Source organism: Brienomyrus brachyistius, chromosome 19 (genome assembly GCF_023856365.1).
Source record: "Brienomyrus brachyistius isolate T26 chromosome 19, BBRACH_0.4, whole genome shotgun sequence".
Classification (NCBI taxonomy): Eukaryota; Metazoa; Chordata; class Actinopteri; order Osteoglossiformes; family Mormyridae; genus Brienomyrus; species Brienomyrus brachyistius.
The window spans coordinates 4,640,995-4,659,231 of NC_064551.1; the positions used below are offsets into that span (position 1 = coordinate 4,640,995).

General features: G+C 48.3%; 1 protein-coding gene across 1 annotated transcript in view; it reads right to left on the reverse strand.

Annotated features, from left to right (window-relative positions):
- Nucleotides 1-17,883, reverse strand: part of nkain2 (sodium/potassium transporting ATPase interacting 2) — a 120,997-nt gene extending 103,114 nt beyond the window's left edge. Inside the window, exon 1 of the mRNA XM_048986115.1 lies at nt 16,761-17,883. Coding sequence (XP_048842072.1) covers nt 16,761-16,814 — 54 coding nt within the window. The 5' untranslated portion in view covers nt 16,815-17,883. The remainder of the gene's footprint in view (nt 1-16,760) is intronic.
- Between the last annotated feature and the right edge of the window lie 354 nt (nt 17,884-18,237).

Sequence of the window (18,237 nt, forward strand, 5' to 3'; positions counted from 1 at the left end):
AATTAAGAAAGCAGGCTTAGACAGTCCCTGGAGCATTTAGGGGTTAAGGGCTGCATTGAAAGGCCCAACAATGAAATCTGTCTGACTACCACTGGACTCAATCCAACAACCTTCTGGCTTAGGCACAGTATTCTGACCCATTGAGCCACATACTGCACCAACCAGAAGTACGTCCAATTGTATCAAATCTCTGCTAGCACAAATGTGTTTTTCATACGTAAGGGGGTTTGTACCCAGCCAGATATAGATATAGATATGCAAGTACTGAAAGGTATCTATGACCAGTGAGATGCTGGAGATATGCTATTTCTGTATATCAGATCATCTGCATGCATCCAGTTCAGCCTTCTCTTCACCACAGGTTAGCAAAGTAGAATACAGTAAGCCACAGAATCCATCATTTGTGTGAGCGCTTTCTCAGAACATACCCCGCATGGGGCCAGAGTGGCGAACGTGGAGAGCGGCCGGCCCCATTAAAGTCACCGGACAGCGAGCGTATGCCCAAAGATTCCCACGGAGCTTTTAGTCATGAGAGCGAAAGTCATCGATACACAGAGCAAGCAAATCTGCCACTGGCCTGCCTGATGTCACTGCGAAGCGCTGAAATCGAGCAGTCTTACGGAGAGCCTACAAGCATGTTTACCACAATTCCAAGCAAGACCTTCAAGACATCCATTCCCCCAGTCAAAAAACGTTAACAAAGACAAAGCAAGCGGGGGGGGGGGCAAAGTGCCCCCTCCCCAGATTAGAGTAATAGCTGTATGTAATATTACCAGATTCCAGAGGTGGTGGGGAGGGGGGGGGTTCCTGTACCTCTGGCCATGTTGGTTGACTGCAGCAGTGACTTGCTCTCAGTCGACTGCGCTAACTGAGAATAATTATCTGGAATATATACTCTCGGGTCAAACAACGGCTTGCTAGCACTCCCACTCATTTATTTGTTTGTCTGTTTGTTTATAAGAATAAACAATTTTGAAATCTTCGTGCTCTCATTACAAGTTATTTATTTCCATTAGGGCCATTATTGTTTCCTGTCGTGAACAATGACTATCAATCGAAACATATCCCCCACCCCGTTTTTTTCGTCCCACAGCTACAATTCATTTTAACTTACTTCGTTAAAAAAAGTGTATCTAATGCCTCTAATACATTCCGTGCAGGTTCTCCTTCCTGTACTCCGCAATATAATCACATTTTCCCAGTGTGATAAGGAGCACTTCTGGCAGTGCCCTTACAGATATGTAGAGTATGATCAGTCACACCACAGTGCAGAATATGAACAGCATAAACTCTACGGGAGTTTCTGCACGAGGATCCACATTCCGGGCCAAAACCGTCCCAACTAAAATCAGCTTTGATGGTGCAGACTCCTTCTGCGGAACCTCGATGATGCAATAATTATTTTCTCATGCCAGTACACAATAGCTAATAGATTTTTTTAAACTGTATTGTTAACAGAATGCAGTGGGAATTAGCTATTTAAACACTCAGGCTTCTTCCTGAAATAGATAATAAAAAAAACTGCTTGTGCAATAATGGGCAGCATCAAAATCAGTTTTGTGTCATTGATTTCCTGCTATGCAAGACGGAGAGAATATCGCCGCATACGCAATTGTTCAGAAGTGTAGATGCAAAGCGAGGTCGAGATGCGAGTTCCTGGGTGGGAAATTGGATGTTTCTGACCCATTTACACATGTAGAACTGGAACTGGAAGGGGCTCCGAACAAAACTTGTGTCCTTTGCCTAACAAGGTTCCCCCGACAGGAAGTCAGGGCACCTGGATCGCTACATGTTGATGGGTTGCACATCCTCCCCTCACAGTTCTGGCCCCCGTCGATTCGCGGTTCCAGCCTGAGAGTAATTGCGCGAATCACTCGAGCGATGAAAATCAGGGTACCGCCGTCTGCCGGATATGTTAATGTACCACGCTGTCACAGCGAGCCATTCTTAAAGCAGTTGGCCAGACAGCTAGCAAGGGCCAAATAGCTTAAAAGAAGCACCTTGAGTACAGTTAAGTTGTGGAAGCTTCATTATGATGCGTAATGTTCCTCGTTTTACGTCATTCCTAACTTCTCCCATTATGATGTCAAAAACAACATAAGCAGTTTGGAATTTAGCTTGATAGGTCTAAGCTGTGGTTCCAGATTTTTGAGAGTAGAACTGTTCTTATAATCAGGATTGGTACTTAAAATTATTTCTAACTTATCCAGTGGAATATATCTGGCCATTTTTATGTATGTAATTGGCCGGGCACTGCTTAGCTTACAAATATTAACAGTTTTTCTGGCTTGCTGATCTGATATGTCCTGCTTACACTCCTCTGTCTCCTTCTAGCATACTGACAACTGTGCCACCAAAGGAGGAGACAGCAGGCGAGCAAGAAAAACACACTTCAGGTCCTCTCTGAATCAGGGCCCTTCAACGGCGCTTGGAAAATATGAGATACTGTGTAGCAGAGCCAAGAACAACACAACAGAGGCCCAGTTGGGTACTCAGCCTTCACATGAGGGCTTGCGTCTCCTTTAAGTCAAGGACTTTCGAGCCGAGCGCATCGCCTGCAAAAGCCATTGGTCAGTTCATCATTATAACTTGTGAGGGTGAGGTGAGGACTTCTTTAGCATCCAGGGCTCCATTAAAACTGAAATAGCACATTGGTAGACCCTACCCAGGCATCTCAGATCACTGGCAGACAAGGAATTAACCCCGCGTATGCCAGAATAAGAAGCTTAATATCTAGTTTCAATTTGCACGTCTTTCTACACACAGACCCCGCCCCACGTGGCGGGCTCCACTTCACTCCCAGCGGGGCTGTTTGTTTGTTCGTTTCCGTCAGAGTCAGGAGGAGAACCTACCATGGCAACATCGCCCGGGACTCCCCCGATGGGCGGTGGAAGAGCCTCGTGGGTGTCCCTGCTTCCAGACGACATGCAGTTAGGGCATTTATTATTAGCTCAGACTGTCATAGGATTTGTAAAAAGAAAAAAAACAACATAGAAAATAAAGATGCATCGACAACTGTGATACAGCTCAGGATAGAGCCTTCACTTCCATTCATGTGGAAAAAGTACGAAAATAAGGTTCAGACAGATGGTCAATATGTACATCGATATATCATTTTCACCATAACTGGGATCTGAATTAAAGTCCGGTGATGTAATATCCTGACATAAAAAAGCTTTGATACCACACAGTGATTAATCGATTGCGCAGTAATTAACTAATTACACCCTTTACAGACCTGTTAGTACACAGCACCTGCATTACACCCCGATGATTCTGACACGCCTCCTCTGATGAAGCCAACCCTCTGATGTCACAGAACCGCGGTATCTGACGACGACAGCGAGTTCTGGGACCTCCATCTGCCCTGCATGTGAAGCGCGGCTTATCTCCCCAGCCCGCTGATGCCTGCAGCCCTCCTGTAATTTCCCGTCACATCACTGCTGACATGCCTTCAGATGAGTACAGATTCACGTACGTTTCCATGGCGAACATCAGCCAATCTCTGGACCGTTTCTGAGCCCAGCCATCTCGCGTTTCGCCCCAGAGACCTCAGCTCTCCGGTGGGATGACCATGAAAAGAACAAAAGGTAACGCTTTACATTAACTGCACTTCCATAATGCATTCATAGAACATTCAGTGCATCTTCATAATACATTCATAGAAAATTCATAAGCAGCATACAAGTTCAGATTCAATAATTAATATAACATCAGTTGAGTGAGCAGTCACATTCAATTAAATTATTCTAAAAATTTGTTTGTTCATTAATCATTACATATGCTCTATATACTGTGTATTCTTTTGAACATCTACAAACACAGAACTGCTGAATTGTTTAATCTCAACTAAGATGTTGAAATGCTACAAATATTTTATCCAAATAAAGTGTTAGCCAAATATTATATGACTATAATGTTTATTATCATATAATGTTTGTTGTTAATGTATATTGAAGTATGTTAGAATGTTAAGGTATACGCTGCTTATGAATGCTCTATGAATGCATTTTAAGGGCATTATGAAGTTGCACTGAATGTTCTATGAATGCATTATAAAGGCATTACGAAGTTGCACTGAATGCTCTATGGATGCATTATAAAGGCATTATTAAGTTGCACTAAATGTTCTATGAATGCATTAAAAAGTTATTATGAAGTTGCAGTTTACATAAAGTGTTACCGAACAAAGCTTTATCTGACATGGCCGGTTTACTGAATCGGCAATCATCTTGCCATCCTATCTCCAAACTCTATAAGTTCTCTGCAGTGATTGCCAACATACCCTCGTAAGACAACGACAGATGCAACATGACTATCGCGTGCCAGTTCTTTCTCCAGCTCATGCTACCCTATCGTGTTTTGTGGGCACAGCTCACAGTAAGACAATATCAAGCAAGACGCTGAAGGAATGACAGAGCTGCATCCCATCTACACTGACGTCTCCTTCAGGGATACGCAGGGAGGCTGTAGGTTTTTATTGAAATGTGCTACACAGAAGCCACTACTGTAAGCTATGCATTTCAACATGGTCAAGAAAACGAGTCAAAAATGGTTAGGGAGCCATCTATCCATACAGTTATCCATACATCTTCTAAACCACATTAGAGTTTGCAGCACATATAACATGTTAATAAACTCTAACATCAGGAAAAAAACCTAAACAATAAACAGTAGCATAAGTGAACAGACTGTGTCTATCCCTTTGCCCAGGATATTAAAAAAATCTATCAACCAGCACAAATAAGATACTGTGTAATCTGTCTGCCTTACACGAATAGCCAACTTCTCTGACAGATAGGATCTTCACGTATCTGCCTGCAGCTCTTGTAGTTGCTGTTTTGTTACGATATACGTGATCCGTAACACTCTGCCGGTGTAAAAGGTCAGGACCTACATGCTGAGCCATTCCGTTCCTCTAACACCGGGGTCACACTTCACCTGAGTGATGGTTTTCGAGGCTCTGACCGGCAACTCGCGGGCAGTCACACGACCTCCACCTCGTTGACGGAGCACAGCTCAGAGGATTCTGCCATTCAGGCTGCCAGTTTCATGTTTACGCTTTATTCATTTGTTTAAATGCTGAATCCCTGTAATTTGCACAAAACGGATGGATGTGTCAAGCAAAATTAACATTCCCGGGCAGGATAACAAAGAGCACAAATCACCGCCTTTTCATAATTTCTGTCAAGAGCAGAGCAGAAAAACACGAGCAAATGCCTGAACTTTTGCACGCGCCATTCGCATCCATAGAGCGCGCTACACTGCCGATTCCTTTTCCACAATTAACTACAAATGGCACACCGCCTCTTGAGCCTTGGCATTGACGTGTACAGAAATGCTACTGGCAACACGTAGACGACATGCAATTTGCCGGTTGTGCGTTGGCTTGGAACCAACTGCCATATTATTAAATAACGCCAATTAGCCTTGATTATAAGTGAAATAAGAGCCGTAGGATGAGAAACAAAAGGAAAGACAGGGGCCCATTTAGGCCCTGTGCCCTTTGTTTTGTTTTTATGAATAGACTGTGCTGCACTGGGGCTTTGAGGTCAATGACAAACGACCTTGCGTGGCGTGAGAAACATGGAATCCACACACATGAGTATGACTAGGCAACAATTCCGAGACATTCATTGCTGCTAAGTGCAGTTGTCGATAATAATCAAAACTACACATAATTAGGGAAACAAAAGTGTCTCCCTCATATCAGGCAGAGGACAGTCATAAACGGCTAGTTATGCCTCGTGTCTAATAGACGGATATTATTTGGAACAGTCAGCCTCCATTATTCAGCTCTGCCGCTTTACAGTCGAACATGGATTCCTTGGTTAGAAGCAAAACTAGAACAACAGCCATGACCAGGTTGCACTGCGGCCGTACCGTCAATTAGAAAAGTGTGTACACACTTTGAATAATTCTGGCCCTCGTCGCTTCTTACTTTTTCTGGCATCCATCGCAAGGTAAAATCTCCCCCGGTCGCATTCAAAGTCAGCAAAATGCCCAGTTGTCAGTGTACGCAGCCAAAAGAAATTTTTTCTGCATTTAAGGAACCATCCCTACGGGTTATTAATCGGAGGCCGCAAAGTGTGTGTCACGATCCGGAAATACTGGAGACGGCGATCGTGCGGGAAACAGGCAAGGGAAACCAGGTACGGGGAATAACGGGGTTTTATTATAGTAACGGGGACTAGGGAGCATCGGACAGGGACTAACAAACATCCACAATGACGGACAAGGGTAACAGGCAAGACCAGGACTTAAAACAGGACAAGACTAAGCAAAGTAATCAGACAAGGCTGGAGACAATCAGGGACGCACACGCGGGTAATCAGGGGGCGTGGCACACACGAGGAGCCGACGAGCTGGGTCATGACAGAACCCCCCCCCAAAGGCGCGCTTCACCGGGCGCGCCAGGGAGGAGGCGACGAACGGGACACAGGAACCGGGACCGAGAAAAGAACAAAACTAACGAGAGACCGGAAACAGGACAGAGGCACAAAACATAGCGAGAGACAGAACGTAAGACACGACTCGACACAGGACCGGGAAAGCGGAGAGACAGACCAGGAAGGGAGAGATAGGAGGGACAGGCGGGACACTAGGAGCGGGAGTGCAAGGAGGGAACATCGGGAAACGAGGAGCAGGAAAGGGCGGAACAGACGGGCGAGGAACAAAAGCAGACGGGGCAAAGACATGAGGTACGAAGGCAGAGGCATAGGGCGAGAAGGAGGGGGTACCAAGGGGAGCCCGAGGGAGCCCCAGCGGGCGACGGGAGGCAGCCGGAGGGGCCGCAGGCGGCCGGGAGGCCGGAGCCGGAGGGGACCCCGGAGGGGCCGAGGAGACAGGGCGAGGGACCCGCGGAGGGGCCAGGGAGGGAGCAGGAGGGAGCACCGGGGAAGGGGACGAGGGAGTAGGAAGGGGCCAGGGCGAAGGCCCGGAGGAGGGGGGAGCCGCAGCAGGCGGCGACGTCCGGGAAAGGGCCGGAGGTAAGGGCCCCGCAGGCGACCGAGGAGCCGCCGTCGGGGAACCCCCAGGCGACCGACCAGGACCCAGAGAGGGGAGCGAGGCAGGGCGACGAGGCACCGGAGAGGGACCTGCAGGCGACAGCCGACGCGGAGGGCCAGGACCCGCAGGCGCCAACCGAGCCCCAGCGCAGGCGAGGGAGGGCGAGCCAGGGGGCAGGGCGGGCGGGACCCCAGCCCTGCGTCTGTGTCCCCTTCCCCTGCGGGACACAGACAAGCCGACCCTAGTTCGGGGTCGATCTCGCCGGGGCGAGGGACTAGGGGTTACGAGTTCTGTCCCCGAGGGGTCCCATTCCAGCTCCTCCACCTCCGAAGAGGGAGGAGCCAAGATGGAGTTGTCCAGGACCACCTCGGGGACTAGGACAGGGACTGGAGCTGCTGCAGGCGGAGGGGGCGCCTCTGGAGCTGCTGCAGGCGGAGGGGGCGCCTCTGGAGCTGCTGCAGGCGGAGGGGGCGCCTCTGGAGCTGCTGCAGGCGGAGGGGGCGCCTCTGGAGCTGCTGCAGGCGGAGGGGGCGCCTCTGGAGCTGCTGCAGGCGGAGGGGGCGCCGGGACAGGAACACGGTCAGGTCGCCGGGGCGCCGGGACAGGAACACGGTCAGGTCGCCGGGGCGCCGGGACAGGAACACGGTCAGGCCGCGGGGGGGGCGCCTGCCCGGGAACTAGAGCGTGGTCAGGAACTGGAGCGCGGTCAGGAACTGGAGCGCGGTCAGGAACTGGAGCGCGGTCAGGAACTGGAGCGCGGTCAGGAACTGGAGGTGGCTGCAGTGGGGGCGCCGGCCCGGGAGCTGCAGCAGGCGGCTGCAGAGGGGGCGCCTGCCCTGGAGCTGCAGGTGGCTGCAGTGGGGGCACCTGCCCTGGAGCTGCAGCAGGTGGCTGCAGTGGGGGCGCCTGCCCGGGAGCTGCAGCAGGCGGCTGCAGAGGGGGTGCCTCTGCAGGAACTGGAGCACGGTCAGGAACTGGAGGTGGCTGCAGTGGGGGCGCCGGCCCGGGAGCTGCAGCAGGCGGCTGCAGAGGGGGCGCCTGCCCTGGAGCTGCAGGTGGCTGCAGTGGGGGCACCTGCCCTGGAGCTGCAGCAGGTGGCTGCAGTGGGGGCGCCTGCCCGGGAGCTGCAGCAGGCGGCTGCAGAGGGGGTGCCTCTGCAGGAACTGGAGCACGGTCAGGAACTGGAGGCAGTGGGGGCGCCTGCCCTGGAGCTGCAGGCTGCTGCAGTGGGGGCGCCTGCCCTGGAGCTGCAGGCGAAGGGGGCGCTTCCGGAGCTCTCCGGAGCTTGATCAGCCTCCGGAGGTCTTCAGCCATCCTCTCCAGATCTGAATACGGGGATTCTGGAGTGAAAGAGGCGAAATCCTGCCCTAGTTGCACTGCGAGCTTTTCCCCCTCCGGAGGGCCCTGTGGGGCCGGTTCTCCCATCACCCTCCAATACAGTCCTTGGAGGGTGAAGTACCTGTCAGCGAGGATCATGGGTGGCGGCGGCAGCGAAGACGGCTGCGCAGGCGGCGGCGGCCGCACGGGAACGGGGTCCGCCGGCAATGGCGGCCGCACGGGAGCGGTGTCCGCCGGCAATGGAGGCCGCACGGGAGCGGTGTCCGCCGGCAATGGAGGCCGCACGGGAGCGGTGTCCGCCGGCAATGGAGGCCGCACGGGAGCGGTGTCCGCCGGCAATGGCGGCCGCACGGGAGCGGTGTCCGCCGGCAATGGAGGCCGCACGGGAGCGGTGTCCGCCGGCAATGGCGGCCGCACGGGAGCGGGGTCCGCCGGCAATGACGGAGGGAGGTCCTCCGTACGGGCGATCGCCGTTCTCCTCCGTCTCCCTCGCAGGCGCCTGGCGGTTGCGGGAGGCGGCGCGATGTCCGTAAAAACGGACGGTGGAAAAAAGGCTTCTGGCTCCGGGTAGTGGAAGGGCTCCTCGTCCTCGTCCTCACTTGAGAGCCAGTACTTCCACGCAGGATCGGGGACGCGTGTGGTCGGCCCCCGGGCTGGAGGTAGGGCAGGTACCTCCCTCTCGTCCTCCGCCGGAAGCCAAAGCCTGGAGAGCGAGCAGGCGCCGAGAGAGATCGGCTCTTGAGGGAGCCTCTTCCTTCCTCTCTGCTTCTTCTTTGGGTCCGTCATTCTGTCACGATCCGGAAATACTGGAGACGGCGATCGTGCGGGAAACAGGCAAGGGAAACCAGGTACGGGGAATAACGGGGTTTTATTATAGTAACGGGGACTAGGGAGCATCGGACAGGGACTAACAAACATCCACAATGACGGACAAGGGTAACAGGCAAGACCAGGACTTAAAACAGGACAAGACTAAGCAAAGTAATCAGACAAGGCTGGAGACAATCAGGGACGCACACGCGGGTAATCAGGGGGCGTGGCACACACGAGGAGCCGACGAGCTGGGTCATGACAGTGTGTAGTGCAGAAAGTGATGTGCGCTTATCATGATGTGTGATCCTGTACTGTCATTGTCTTCATCCAGGAGTATCCAGCTGGGAGCCTCATGAGTGGATGGAGCAGCAGCAAGCAATAACCGGACTGTATCTAACAAAAAAGCATCCGAATTTTAAACGGAAACATCCATAGTTGCCTAAAGCATCTTTTGAAAAGAAGCATTTACAGTAGGACAAAGGAAGGGCCTCAGATCTGTAGCCGGGAATGCTGTGTAACATTACAGAAATGCATTTTCAATCAGAGGATTCAAAAGAAACGGAAACGCTGCTGAAACAGACACTGAAACGATTAGAAAGTCTGGCCTGAAACACGTCTGAACGAGGCCAAAGGTCACAGAGTCCTCTCCCCAAACCGGATGGGAACCCCCACCTGTCTGATGCTCGCTCTTTCCCTTCTGTCCCCTTCCGCCCGCGCCACCCAAGCAAGCCCTATGCACAGCGCTACCGGAAGCTGATGGAAAACCCTTGTAACCAATATGACCGAATCCATTTTTAAACAGTTAAACCTCAGTGAATCCATCATTTGTCCGCAAATTGATTCTTATTGGTTGTGTAATACTTCTTTATACCAATGGGACTGCAGTGGAGCAGAAGCTAAGCTCGGAATGTTCCAGTAACCCTACGAAACATAATCCTTTGAATATGTCAGTTTTCTTCATGACTTCACATTGTAGCTTTAATACAGAGAAAACTGTGCAAATATCTCTTGGGGGAATGTCATAACGTTTCTGGAATGTTCTCAGAACCACAGGCTATTAGCAGGATATGATACCTCTGCGTTCCGTGGTGGCTGAATCCAAACTTCACCAACAACATCGCTGAAGAATGATTAGTTAGGGGCATCCAGGAGAAATCGAAGGCAGAAATGGTTTTTCTGTGATGTCAGCATACATTATTGGGCGATACATCATCATCATCATCAAGCACACAATGACAGTAGGACTGTAGCTTTAAAAGAGTTTCCCTTTAAAGTGTTTGGGAGATTCACTTTCATCGGTATGTTTCCTGAAATTCATAACATAAGAATCAACAAATTCTCAGTATGTTGGCTGGTTATTACATCCATAGCCTAAGGACTATATAATATATTTTGTTTTTCCTAAATGATAACATGCAGCTGGATAGCATACTTAGGCATTCCAGTGATTTTTAAAAAGGTATAAGTCCTGGGACTTTAAACTATAACCACTCAGTACTTTTTCCAGTGTGCTGCTCACTGCCTTGATGTAACGCGGTAAACATTACAGAGGGCCACTGATCCTTTGATCACCAATCCGAACAGGAGACGCCAGCGATATCGCTTCCTGCCTCAATAGCTAAGCCTCTTACCTGGGACGACTTACAGAGCTCACGCTTTCTGAAGTGCCCCCCCTCCCCTGCCCAGGGTACATAAACAGCATCCGTCTGACAACCCGCTGCCAAACTGCCTCAGCTTCCTGCTGGCACTGCGACCGGACAAGCGAAGGGGTCCTTTGGAGAACCAGGACGCACTCGCACCTCTTTTAGCAGTGTTAGAAGATCACCTGAGAACACATCATGCAGGTTGACATGACAACATGACTTTGACCTTGCCTCCAAGGATGCAACTCCAAGGTGCTCAAGGAGTTTGCACTGCGCACTGTGTGACCTAGGTTAATGCAGTGCGTGGGGTGGAGACACTGAGACCAGCAGGCAAAAGAAATCCCTGGCTGTCTGTCGGAACACCGAACCCCTGCCTCAGAGCTCCTCTATTCTTTGTTCTAGGAATTGCAAGACCGCCATTACTGGCAGTCATTTATCGGTACTCTTAACCCAAACACATCTGGATCTGCCCCGTAGACCTATCAGGGGCGGTGTTCTGGATTTTCTGTTTCCTGCTTTCATGTCGTACATTTTAGAGAATTTTAAATAAAAATGAAAGGTGGAAATGTACAGGCTGTGACTACTGACTAGAGACCTTCTCGTATTTGTGGGATATCAGCTTGTGGTCTCGACCGGAGCTGTGCTGTTTTTATCCCTGAAAAAAGGAGAGCGAGAGAACGAGACACAGGCGCACAAGGGGTAGCAGCAAGCAGTCCTTTTTGTCACCTTCGGTGGGAGCGCCGCTGCTGTTTCTCACTCTACCATGTAAGCCGATGCGGCAAAAGTCTATCAAGGACAGAACTCAAGAGGGTTCATTTAACCGAACTGATTTATGACGACAGAGGCTCAGATTCAACGCATTCGGTACAAATCCACGGCTATAAATCTCTGACCCATGGCTGAATGACGGGGGACACACTAACAGCCCGCCCCCCTCATTCCGAGAGACATCTGGGGGGGTCGGGTTGGGCTGTTATAATAGGCTAATTCTGCCAGATCCGGCAACCAGCTGGAACAGGCAATCTGAAATCAATTCAAGAATCAAGGTCCGCGCTGCCGCCACATCACACTGTAAAAAGGACAATTCAGCTGCCGCTATTAATGAAAATTGACTAAATAAAATAAAACACAAAAGACGGCATTTTGTTATATGCCAGTGCTTACTGGCCATTGTGGTTTGCACCCTAAGTAACACGTTACTTTTATCCACCTTTATACTAATGGATACTTTCGGAAAACAGCGGAGGATCAGAACCATGAGTCTGTGTGTGTGTGTGTGTGTGTGTGTGTGTGTGTGTGTGTGTGTGGAGGACCGTTTATGTTTTTTTAGGACAGAACCAGGTACCTGTAGTTATTCTTGTCGATTTGTCTCACCTAGCCTTTCATCGTGACAACAGGAATAAATAGCTATGTTTTTTTCCTCTCTGTAAACCCAACTACCATCCTGGTATCTGTCCAAAATCCTGTTACCATCCAGTACCTGTTTCTCTTTCTGCTTTCCCTCACCTACTCGCAGAAATAGCTCCCGTGTTTATTAGTTTTACTCATTCTGTGACACCAGCGTCCCGAACAGGGGATATCTGTCATTCACTAATGTTAAAATGTTCCGTGGTTATATGCTGGAAGGCTAAAGCCTCTTCTCTACCTGTAAGGTCCTGACCAGAAGTGGGTAATCCAGGTCCAGATAGTTAAAGTCCAGACCAAGATTTAGTTTCAACCAACCAGTTCAGCACTCTACAACGTGGCTTCCAGCGCCCTTGAAAAAGATGGCGGCTTTTCCTGCTATGAAGGCTTGCCTGTGTCTGCATCTCCACCAACTGCTTCTGCTCATCTTCCTCCAGACTATTCTACATTAAACCACATTAATGTCATAGCTGGGCTACTGCTGTTATTTTTACTTACATTCATCTTCGTTCTGGTGACGTTTCTGCTTAAACACTTTTACTCTTTTGCAGTTAATGGAGCCAAATTGACAGACCATCTCTTTTTAGCCAAATTTATTGTATTTAATGCTGATATTAATCTGGCATGATACTGTTTTGTATCAATATTGAGCTTCACATTGCTGGCTTCGCTACTTTGCTTAGCAAGGATGATGTTTCGTAGAAGTAACTTATTTGGGATTAAAACAACCCAAGGGAAAACAGCCCCCCCCCAGCATAAACGAACAACACATACGTCGGATGCTGACTGTCTTTGAAGATTTTTCCATCCAGAAAGCACTGACATTCAAAGAAAAAAAATAGACAGACTACACAAATGTTTGCTTGTTTCAAATAAATTTAAAAGCCAGTTCCCATGAAAATCCTTTCAAATTCTGCAGGCTTGTCATTCGTTTCATGTTTTGTTGATAACAGTTTGTTCTTGATAGCTGCACACAATTCCCAGGTGGTACTTTTGTTCCATAATTTGCCTTCCCATAGGAACAAAGCTTAGTCAGAACCGGAAGTTTCGAAGTGCTCCCTTTTCGTAAAAATTACCGCGACACAAGAATGCATCGTCGCCGTATAAATCCAAACATGGCAACCCGATGGAGGACGATCAGGAACAAGCGGACTGGCAACGAGATCAAGGGTTGGCAGTCAGAGCAGAAACACACAGATCATTTCCAGAAACCTTCCTCCCCCCATAATTATGCTTCCACGTAACCGGAATAAGGGATATATCCTAATGAGTTGTACATTAATGCATCGGCAGTGGTGCCTCTCAGCAGAAACAAAGCAGGGGTTTACTTTGGTTCATCTCAAGCACATGAAACCAGTCCTCAGTCATGCCACAAAGCACAGTGTTAGTGGTGCTGCCAGTATAAGTCCCATGGACAAACAGTACTGATATGCACCGTTATTTATTGGGCCAATTTTCTACCTATTAGCCTTGCCGAAATTCAGTATTTATCCTGACAGAAGTGGTGGCGTTGACACAGACAATGCGGCTATGCAACATGCACATTATATTTGCATTGCTGTTGATGTAGTTTTATTGATCCCATCGCGATTTATGCTTCAATCCACTACCAGAGGCCTCGCTGATTCTCTCATGAAAAAGATTTCAGGTGATTTCCATTTTAACTTTGATCTAGGTGTCGGTGCCCCGACGAATCATGCAATAAAAATGACTCCGGGCAAAGGACGCCTCATGAATCATGCCTTAACTACTGGATACATCCTCGTGTGGAATGGATGCTGTTTCACCTGGGCTGTGCAGACCTACACACAAGCAGCAGGCAGTAAGTTTTGCCCAAAAACTGTGCGTGCTGTCCATTGCATGAAAACTCAGACATTTCAATTAGTCTCTTTTAAATATTGTTATGATACCTATTAATATACTGTAGTAGCATACAAAACAACTGATATGGCGACTGAGATGCATGCCAGAGCTGATCATTAAACAGAACGAAAAGAAAATGACTTTATTATGGTTGTTTATCGTGGTTGCTATGACATTCCGTCACGAAACGAATGGAGAATGCGCCAAAATGCCACATTTTAATTGACTCACATTAATTGCACCATTCCCCCCATTTAGCCGCTGTATCAATTAATTAACTTGTATTAATAGGAAAGAAGAGACTCTTGCGATTAGCATATGAAAAGCAGCGCACTGCCTGTTGCGGCTGGCATTCAGAAATGCTACAAGCCAAAGATTGTTTCTAATGAGCCAGCGCATGTAGAATGGATGTGTAACATAACATTCCATTTTTACACCCAGGACAAAATCTACACAGTATTTAGTTATAAGTCAGGTTATGACTGAGAGAGACAGTTTTCCATTTGCTCCAGTGAAGCTGATTGTCTTGCCACTGGCTTTTCCTTTGACGTCAGTTAAGATGAACTTTTAAATGTTACTGTCCCTAATTGTCCTCTGTTTGGTCATCGTGCTCTATGCGTGAATAAGAGCTGGCAGATTGTCCATCGCTAAGGGAATGTAGGAATGCAGACAGCACAGGATGATCGGTGTCACTCTATAAGCCAGCCATGTGAAATCCAGGAATCTACCGTCCTCTACGGATTTGTTAAACTCATCTTTCCTTTATGAATACATTAATAAGTTGCCATTAAATCTTACAGGGTAAAATGTTGAAGTTGATGGTGAGGAAAACCGAGTGAAAGGAAATGTCCAAATCATGTCACTTCAAAGAAATCCACTTCAGTGCCACCAATATGGCTTGTGATCTAGGGCGGCTTTTACGGGAAATCACGGCCCTTTCGGAGGAAGACTTTTAAGGTCGAGTGATGCACTCAGAATGAACAATGTGAGAAATGGGGAATTACCCGACATAGCGAGGGGCTCCTCTGAAAGGTCAAAGCCATTCTACGTGGAGATGAGACGAGTGGTCATGTGACTATGGACAAGGTTAGGATTGGTCCTTGAACCGGGTTCCTACAACACAATCTATCCTATCGCTGTCTTATATAAACAACACTAACATCTACATGAGAACTCAATGGGCCCAAGTTCATTCTCACTGAACACCAAACACCAGTCAAGACACCAGTCCTTCTGACACTATATTTAGGTAATAAAATATAAAGTATTTAATTTGAGATTTAAGTAGACTGAGTGTTTATTTTTTACAGCACGCGTGCAAATCCATTGTTCTCTCAGAAGAAATCTTGGGAGGCCTTATGCTGTGGGGCTGTGCAGGGACCTACAAGAGAGTCTGGATGGTGATTAGTCACCTATGTCAGTAGGAGCAGAATGTGCGCATGGGTCACGCTACAAATGAAACCTGCCTCAAAAGAATGACATCACCCCAAGAACAGTTTTTCACACCAACGTACACTGCTGTAGAGACAACAAATGGCCAAATTCAGCCTGGAGAGGTGCATTTGGCAGATATCATGTGACCTATTACACAAGAGTGACTCAAGCCTCCAGTGGGGATCCGTGGAGCAGCATTGTCATTGCCTTGCATTACATTTCTTCGGATTTTCAACACACGCAATTAGGCTCATTACACTGGCGAGCCACAAGATGCAGAAAACAGCAGAAGAAGTACATGTGACCAATTAATTTTTAAAAATAATAATGAAGTGAAAAATTAAGTAACACTCATAATCATGATCCCTAACTGTGTAAATTGGCTATGAAACTCCAGGAATGACAGCTTAATGCATGCTTGCTTACATGAGAGTTCTGCTTTTGTATGGAGTGTGTGTGTGTGTGCGTGTGTGTGTGTGTACATACACATACATACACACTTCACCAGAACAAACAACTAGATGAAATATTACTCAGGTCAGTGAAGTTTGAGAAATACCCTGGTAATCCATTTAGTTTCCATTTTTTTCATCAATAGTAAGTATTTTCCAAACTAAAAATGAGTACTGCAGTAAATACATATGCAGGTCCTTTTCCAGAAGCAAAGAATATCCGTGTTGAACCAGAATTGACAGAAAATACTAATTTACCTTGACTTCCCTCTGGGGGGCAAGAATAAATATTCCAAGAGCCGTTTAATTTCTCTGCGCAGTCATGTCTGGGGTCAAGACACGGGAAAGATTAACAGAAGCGCTGCGTTTGCCTGTAACTATTTGCATGTTTGCTTGCGTGGTTTAATTAGTTGAATCTTGCTGGGGGAAAAAAATAGACAATTTTGTACAAGTCGTCATTCTGAGCTACTGCCGGCGGAGGGACCGGCTTCAATAACACGCATGTATGTGCAACGTTTTAAAGCGGAGTAAGGATAAGTAGGATAAGTTCGAGTATAGTCGCCTGATCCTCCTAGGATATCCATGCACCCCAGTTCGGAGAGCCCAGTGTACCGACCAGTTTCACGCCCGGCTTTTGCGCTTGAATCATCGTAAGATACAGCCTGGACGCGCACAAGCGGCATCACTGCGCTCCTCAAGTCCGGGACCCGAGTGTAACGGCGGCCGCCGCAAGCGTCCGGCACCGGAATCATCACCAAGGCACTTAATCGACATGCCTTAACATAACCTTTGGTGGTGAACTTACCAGTTGAATGCCACATATAAAGGCAAGTGTACATCGACCACTGCAACAGCCCATGGTTAACAGTCCGACTAGGGTGCTCGCTCCACGTGGGTCGCTTTAACTCCAAGATCCCCAATCTCTCCGGTGTCCACAAAGCAGTTCCAGCAGAGACGAGGACCAATTCACTTCCACCCGCGATTCATCAAATGCAACTGTCTTCTCCCATGCATACCTTTATCCACAGGATAGTGTTCTTCTGTTTTGCGCACAAAATTGTATCCGATCGTGGAGGCAATTAAGACGGACACAGCGGCTAGTATCCCGGTTGGTTATCGCCAGTGTTTCCAATTTTCAGCCAGTTGATCAAGTGGAAAATTTCTGACTGTTAGGTCAGAATAGGTATCGGTGGCCAGTCTCTTAATAAAATAAAAACAAGACACATGCATGCACCGGTTCATAGAGCTCCAAAACCTATTATTATTATTATTCTACAAAGTGAACATAAAGAGGCGATTGAAAAAGCATCTAGTCAGAAGTCCGTCTCATTGTTCTGGCTTCAGATGAGCGATGTCAGTCACTACAGTTCGTGGATGAGACAAAGCAGTGTTGTTTACGGCGATATAGCTGCTCCCATCGCTCCTCCCTCCACTGCTGGGGTGTCCAGGTCGGGAGATACAACTGATTTTACCGGGTTAACGACGGACGGGAAAATTCTGCTGCTGTTATCTTTCCAGAAGTAGACAGAGCAATTTGCCCATACAATCCAGACCGATGACTGACGTTGTTCCTCCGTTCCGTTGCGTTATCCGGCATGTGCCGGGTGCCAGTCCAGGATCGGCGGAGCCTCAGCGCGTTGCCCTAGATGTCCTCTGTGTCGGGGATCGGCTGTAATGCGCGAATGGGTGGCGATGCGATGTCGATGGACGGCGGCGAGTCACGGAGGAGGGGGGACGATGGAGAGACGCGGGGCACCTTGCGCCGCCGCCAGTCGCACCATCTGACGCTCCAGATTGAATGAGCCGCACGCAGCGTCGTTCACGGCGGGGAAGCGGCTGGGCTGCTTTCGCACGCTGAGTCCGGGACTCCGGCTGCACTCGAGCTCAGCCCTCAACCCACCCATTCAAATGCATCGGATTAGCTCTCTGCTCCGTTATGGGTTGGGAGTTTTTTCCATATTCATGTTGTTGATTATACATTTTTTTGTCCGCTTCAGAAATAACTGACAGCACGTTTTTCTTGCGTTTTTTTTTTAATCCTTAGAACATGCCCTGTTTTTCCACCGTTTTCTTAACTGAAAAACTATTTCCAATGCAATTTGAAACGGGCACGATTATAAGATATATGCCTTTAAATAGGCTATATCATTGGAAACGGCAAATTTCAGTAGTTTAATACAGTATTTAATATGGTATAAACTGGACTGACATATTTAGACTGTTTTCCAATATATGTATTGTATTTATGGAAATTATATACTAGAGTGTCAAAACATTAGAAA